Source organism: Electrona antarctica (genome assembly GCF_951216825.1).
Source record: "Electrona antarctica genome assembly, chromosome: 10".
Classification (NCBI taxonomy): domain Eukaryota; kingdom Metazoa; phylum Chordata; class Actinopteri; order Myctophiformes; family Myctophidae; genus Electrona; species Electrona antarctica.
In genome coordinates, this window is record NC_136791.1 from 52,344,466 (window position 1) to 52,351,935 (window position 7,470).

Consider the following 7,470-nt stretch of genomic DNA (forward strand, 5'->3'; position numbering starts at 1 on the left):
CTGCCACCAAAATCATTAGTCTTTCCACACCCAAACTTTCAGACATGAACGACACAGCCACCACACGCATAGCACTCACAATTGCATCTGGACTCTGAAGTGGAATTTAGAGCAGAGGTTTTGTCCATTGCAGCATTACACAAACTGCCTTGCTGACATGCTGAAGATTGAAGATTCCATGTAGTGAATTGTCCTTACCTGCATGTGTTGTACTACTGTTTTGTACATATACCGGTATATTGCTATTTTGAACAGGCTGTGAAAACTAATATCCCTCTGGCAGTCTGGCACTTTAAGTCTGATCTAATCTTTGCTTTTTCTTGACGGGAAACTCTCCAAAGATAAATATTCTTTGTTGTGTAAACAGGTTGAATCTTTGATTCGAAACCAGACTGTGTCTGTTTGCGCGACAAAAAGTATCCCCCCCCCACCCCCCTTTTAAGTATTAATTTGTAGAAAGGAAGACTGATTAATAACACACCAGTTCGGTTTAGACTGAATAAAATAAGAACATGATTTCTTTCTCACCCGTGAAATGTTCATTTCTCTTATTTTTCCTAATTAAAACCAATGTCTCGCAGAACAAAACAGCTCTACAAATATTAATTAGAACCTGCATATTCATGTTAACAGAGCGTGTTGTGAGGTCTGTAATTAATACGCTTTTTATCGTTTGATCGTTTTCTTAATTAGAGGCTTTCTATAATTTGAAGGTTTGTTTACTTTGCAGAGGGCTGAATACAGAAATGGGATAGACACAAGAAAGGACTAAATATTCTTTAGTTTTACTTACCACACCAATATCCCAAAACTGAAAGAGAAGAAACCAGGATTTAAAATGTCATTTGATTTCCGCTGTCTCTTGTTTTAAGAACTTCAACAATGTCTTAGTCTTGCCTTTTTCTCGATATTGGCACCCTGTCTCTCTCTTTCTCTGCGATTTCAGAAGCTCCTTACTGCTTTAGTCTAAACTGATTACTGTTGTTGTCAGTCTGCCATGTTTTTGTGAAACGTACTGCTATTTGATTGTGCGTTTGGAAGACAAAATGAAAGCATGGTGCATAGCAAAATCATGTGTCGTGTTAAAAACTCTGAATGTTTAACATTCTGAAACTTTTCTCTTGGGTTCCCCCTTTGGCGGGAACCCCTTTTGGTGTTAGCATTATGTTATGCTTTAGCTATTGAAAAATAGCAGATCTACAAGCTCATAGCGCGCCACCGAGTGGCGCGCTACGAGCTTGTAGGTCTGCTATTTTTGAAAAATCGACTGACATAGAAACATAGCTTTTTTCAGAAAACTGTCAGGATGTAGAAGACATTTTTAGAATCTGATCTCAATAGTCTCTCCAGGGTCACAATAACCATACCATAAAAATGTAATGTGGACATGGATCTTGGGATCCATGTGGGAACCACGTGGCTCCAATGTCAAGACCTCATGTGGCCAGCCTGTAGTCATGACATATGGCATGTCTATGAAGGTATCTAATCATTGGTTATATTATACACATCTCTGTAAGACATTTGCTAGAATTTTGGTAAATATAGTGATTGGGAATACAGCTGTAATTTGGAGCGCAACCTTAGCAACTCTGACTGCGACCTTGACCTTGTATGTCTGTCTCTCTCTCACACTCTCTCTGAGTGTGTATTGTGTCCCAAACCAAGAGCCCTGGACCTTTTCAGGGGCTCGGAGATGTTCATCTCATTCTGGGGGGGAGTCACAATAATAGTGATGTGGTCTACCATCCACAATGGCCTGCACGTTGTCTTTACTAGTGCTGTAGAGACGCCCCCATTCACCATTTACTGCCTCAGCACTGCCCCTATAGCTTATTAGGGAGACAGAGAGGTGTGTGTGTGTGTGGGGGGGGGGGGTGGCCCACCCAAGTGACAGATTGAGAAAGAAAGAAAGAAAGAAAGAAAGAAAGAAAGAAAGAAAGAAAGAAAGAAAAAGAAAGAAAGAAAGAAAGAAAGAAAGAAAGAAAGAAAGAAAGAAAGACAGGTCTCAGCCAACTTGTCAAGGTGAACAAGTCAGCATGTATACTGTACAGTACATGATGTGTCAATGCATACATGTTTGCATATTTGCAATCTTTGTCTGTGTGTGTTCAGGGAGTCCAGAGGCGCAGTTGCACCACAACAAAACTCCTATAGGAAGTTCTGTGCCACATCTTGGAAGAGGCATATCTCTACTCCGCAATTTACACACACCATATTCTGATAGATATACGCACAGTCACAGTGTGGAAAGATTATGAACTATATAAAAAACAGAGTTGGTCTTTCTCTATATACCAGCAGTCTGAGAAGGAAGATTTAGCACTTCTTGAGAGAGGGGGAGAGAAAGAAGAAAGAGAAAAGTTAGATGGAAGATAAGAATCACAGTACCGGTAAAGAAAAAAAAGAATGTATAAATAAAATGAAGTGCACAAGGGAGTGGGGGGGACAGAATGACAGAGAGAGAAAGAGAGAGAGAGAGAGAGAGAGAGAGAGAGAGAGGGGGAAAGGGAGAGGAAGAGGGAGAGATAGAGCGCTGGGGACAGGGGGGATAATGAGAAGGCTGTGGTGAAAGGGGCGCATAGAGACAACCTGCTGCGACAGTAGCATGAGGAACACTGAATAACTGCCTGCATTTAGACCAGTGTCCTGGAGCTATGGGCCTCAGACACAAACACGCACGCGCACGCACACGCACACGCACACGCACACACACACACAGACACACACACACACACACACACACACACACACACACACACACACACACACACACACACACACACACACACACACACACACACACACACACACACACACACACACACACACACACACACACAGGGTGCATTTGGGTATTTCTTTTACACTCGCAGTTGAATTAAAACTGGAAAAAAAAAAAACACTCAGACTCATGGTAAAATGCACGTTCCCACAAAACACACTCACTGGATGCATGCATGCTAAACACATGCAGCACATTCACACAAACACTAGTGAACCAGTTGGAAGAAAAATGTTATCTTCAGAGCATAACACATGCATTCATGCACATGCATATAAAATATGCGCGCACACACGCACACATACACACACACACACACACACACACACACACACACACACACACACACACACACACACACACACCTCACCCTTGCCATCGCTGCCCCTCATTCACTGGGTTCTCAACATTGGCCGGATTAGGAACACTTTCTCTTGGGGTGTGAGGCCGCCCCGCACACAAAGAAACACTCTGGGACAGGATTAGTAGGCTTAAACGGGATTCACATATGTCCAGTTCAAGCAATTGGTATTCAAAGCTTTACACTTTCAAATGCCACCAAGAGAGAGCAAAGCCGACCAGCGATTTTCTTTGCATTGGCAGTACCTTTATGAGGAGCGCTTTTGCTGGGCCAACAATGAGGCCCTCAAAGCACATTTCTACTGTTCTACGAGGGAGATCTTATTGGCGAAAAGGATGGCGTGCCACACAGATTTTGAGACAGCCTTTTTTTTTGAGAGAGAGAGGGGGATGAATTGTGGACGGGCGGATTTAACGGACAGACAGACAAACAGATGGATGGAAGGGAGGGAGCGTGAATGTATATGGATGGGTATAGATGGATGACGAGAGAGGCTAAAGGGATGTTTGGATGCGTGGAGAAAGAGTGCTCGAGTTACTTCCCCGTGTAATTGTCTGTGTCCCGTTCCTCCACTCCTGCCGAACAAAACCGATCTGGAGTACACTCTTCAGAATGGAGAGAGTGCTCTAGTTGGCTCAATGTAGTCAATATGCCAATATTGTCTCTACACACAACAGTTAAATAGGCTACAGCCACTTCTCAAGTCCCCACCGATACAAGCCTGCATGTGTCAGATAAAGTCTCTCTGGGTCATAATGGAAGTTGCATATATTTTTTTTAAATGGCCATTGATTGTGATTAATTACATTAGATTGAAATATGATCATCTGCAAATAATAAGTTTATGCTGACATTAAAACTTCACGTTGTTTGCGTTAAAGTAATTACAATTTTCGTTTCATTTAAGGGATTGTGATGATTTAATTCCTCATCCATGTGATTGCTGATACACAATGTTGTTTTACACCAATATATTAATAGGTCATAATCAATATTTATTAATTAAATAATGAATAACTAATTATATTTCTGTCAAAAATGTCATGGTGTTTACTGTTTTTTTTTTTTAGGACTATTAGGATATAATTATATATAATAATAATTGTTGTTGTTGTTGTTGTTGTTGTTGCTTATGATTAACATATAGGCCTATATAGTCATTATTTAATTATGTCACACCGTATTGTCAGTGCTGTCAGGTGATTGCCATGTAGTATAGGCTAATTATGCAGCATGAACGCAATCAATCAACAGCTGAGTTTCCTAAAAGTCCAGTCACGGAGTGGTGTAGTAAATAGTGACACCCACATGCTGCCATATGGCAAGCAGAGTGGTATGTATCGCAGTAGGCATGTTGCCTCTTTCCCAGCGGAGGCCTGCAGCATGCTCCCCCCGTGGCGGAGAGGCCGAGGAAGAGGGCATTTCCCGTCCCATACATCCCAGTTCCCTCGGGCAACAAATGAATGTATAAAGTATAGGTATATAGTTAGTATTACTGTGTAAGTAATTATAGTAGGCCTATTTTTGTGACACATACGGCATATTTCATGTGTTGCGTTTTTTTTGTTCCATGCACACTGTCCAATTTGGTCTATTATGAACGCGTATTAATCACAATAGGCCTAATGCATTAATAGGCTCAATAGGCCTAATGCATTACATTATCAAAATGGATGCTCAATAGGCCTAATGCATTACATATTATCAAAATATGCTCAATAGGTCTAATGCATTACATATTATCAAAATGTATATACATTTTAACAGCATTATATTAATGATAAAATAGCCTATAGCCTTGCTGAATTAGCACATGTATAGCTACTATAGCCTACTAAGTTCCATGGAATTTGTCAACGAATTAGCTACATTTTGGACAGCAAAAATATGAATAACAATTTCTAAACTGACCCGTTTATCCATGGAGTAGTAGGCTATGTATTTTCTTGTTGAAGGAGCCGAGCCAAAAGAGGAGAGCAGATGAGATGAGATGAGAGGAAATATGCAATATGGAGAGGTGAGCGACGTGGAGATAAAATAATAATAATAAAAAGAAAAATGAAGGGTGGAAGAGAAGAGAAGAGAAGAGAAGAGAAGAGAAGAGAAGAGAAGAGACCCCGACGGTGTTGTGACAATGGCAGTGAATGCGCACCGTGGTCACCGCAAGAGTCAAAGCATACCGCCCCTTCTAACGGCCACGTCATCTTAACTAGGCCTTATGAATAGGAAAGACGCTTTTGTCTGCCGGCACTCTGCTCGCCTCTATAAATACTATCTGTCACCTCACCACAGACACAGTGTCAGAGAGACTGAGCGAGACGCACGAGCCACAGAGAGGGAAAGTAAACCAGCGATCCGAAGTGTTAACTGTTGCCATACAAAAAGCAACGTGGGACAGTGTATACTGTATACGGGACACGGACAACATCAGGTGACCAACAAAGTGACTTAAAGCTCCAGAGAGAGAGCGAGTTGAAGGAGACAGAGAGGGAGCAGAGAGAGAGAGAGAGAGAGAGAAGGGAGGAAGCAAAGCAGCGACCTCCTCCAACCTCGCAGACGAACCCCATGCATAAAATGCATTCAGACTCCAGCACCAGCAGCAGAGCCTCCTCGCCGGACATGGACGACATGTTCATCCGCGAGCATCACCACCACCATCACCACCACCTGGGCTCCTCCGTGTCCTCCTCCACGCAGAGCGGCGAGCTGCGCCAGAAGATGAGCGGCGGAGGAGGAGGAGAGCACCTGTCGTCGCGCTCGTCGTCCGAGAAGTCTCTGGGCGGAGGCAGCAGCAATAAGTACAAGCTGAAGAAGCAGGTGACGGAGCAGGAGGTGCAGACGCTCCGCCTCAAGATCAACGGCCGAGAGCGAAAGCGCATGCACGACCTCAACCTGGCCATGGACGGCCTGCGCGAGGTGATGCCCTACGCGCACGGGCCCTCCGTGCGCAAGCTGTCCAAGATCGCCACGCTGCTGCTGGCGCGGAACTACATCCTGATGCTCAACAGCTCCCTGGACGAGATGAAGCGGCTGGTGGGGGAGATCTACGGCGGACACCACTCGGCGTTCCACTGCGGCGGCGTCGGCGGGCACCCCGGCGGCCCCGCCGGGATGCACGGCGTGCACCCGGCGGTGCACCCTCTCCTCGGCGGCGGCGCGCTGTCATCGTCCACGTCCTCCACGCTGTCCGGCGCCCTGCCGGGGCTCGCGTCCATCCGCGCGGCGCCACACTCCCTGATGAAGGCTTCGCCCGCCGCGCCGCACCACCAGCTCCAGCTGGGGCCGGGCTTCCAGCACTGGGCCGGCCTGCCGTGTCCCTGCCCCATCTGCCAGGTGCCTCCTCCTCCCCCGCACATCCCCATCTCCGCCGGCCTCCAGAGACTTACCGCGGAAACTTTCGCCAACGAGAAAGCCACTTTGAAATGATATAGGGTATAGGCTATAGACCTACCCCACTGACGCACGCACTGTGGGACTGACTGATGCGTATAGCATATTAGGCTATTTTAGACAGTGGTTCTCAAACCTTTTAATTTCAAGGGCCCCATAACTCAGAGTCCAAAGTGGTTCTATTTGTACACTCTTAGACTGAGTTACAGACCTGTAAGGGTTCCATTTGGAACCCTCAGGGCACCCTGATGGTCCCTGGACCATACTTTGAGAACCACTGGCTTATTATGTCAATAATGTAAATAGAGAATTCTGGGGCATGAGGATGAACATGGCCTTATTGGTGCATGCGTTTGTTTTTGACTGTTTTCTTGTTTGCGTATATGAGAAAAGTTTATTTAACTTCCTTGTAACAAGGACTTATCGTCTAAAAAAAAAAGACTCTTTTCCAGTGAAAGTTTTGCTGGTCCTTCAGTGTCATGTAATGCAGATGTCAACTTTACTTTGAAGCTGTTTCGTTTTTTTCTTTTCTTTTCCTTCGCCCCTTTTCTAGCAGTTTGGACTTGAAGTCTATAATCTATGGCACAAAATGGATGTGAAAAGAGGAGGTGGTTGCATGAATGTTTTGATTATGTTGTTTTGTTTATTAATCATGCATCATTTTGTGAAAACGATGAATGCTCTCTGTGCCTTGTACCAAGGATTAAAAAAGTCGAGTTCTATACAGTGTATGAAAATCACGTATTATTTGAGTAAAAAAGCAAATTAAGAAAAAGTAATGGACTTTGATGACATTTTCTTTATTAGACCTGTTCAGGCTGTTCTAATTTCGTGGCGTTATTGTATGTTAGCATATGTCCGATTCTGCAATTCGTTCGCATGATGATGATGGTGTTGTCGCAGGCATATCCTATCACAGCATGGTTGTTTTGCT

At 44.3% G+C, this 7,470-nt stretch overlaps 1 protein-coding gene across 1 annotated transcript; it reads left to right on the top strand.

The window, feature by feature from the left end:
* Positions 1 to 5,720: 5,720 nt before the first annotated feature.
* Positions 5,721 to 6,572, top strand: olig3 (oligodendrocyte transcription factor 3; the record flags this gene model as incomplete). Its single annotated transcript, XM_079512864.1, has 1 exon — positions 5,721 to 6,572. One exon carries the CDS (start codon positions 5,721 to 5,723, stop codon positions 6,570 to 6,572), a length of 852 nt encoding a protein of 283 aa, XP_079368990.1.
* Between the last annotated feature and the right edge of the window lie 898 nt (positions 6,573 to 7,470).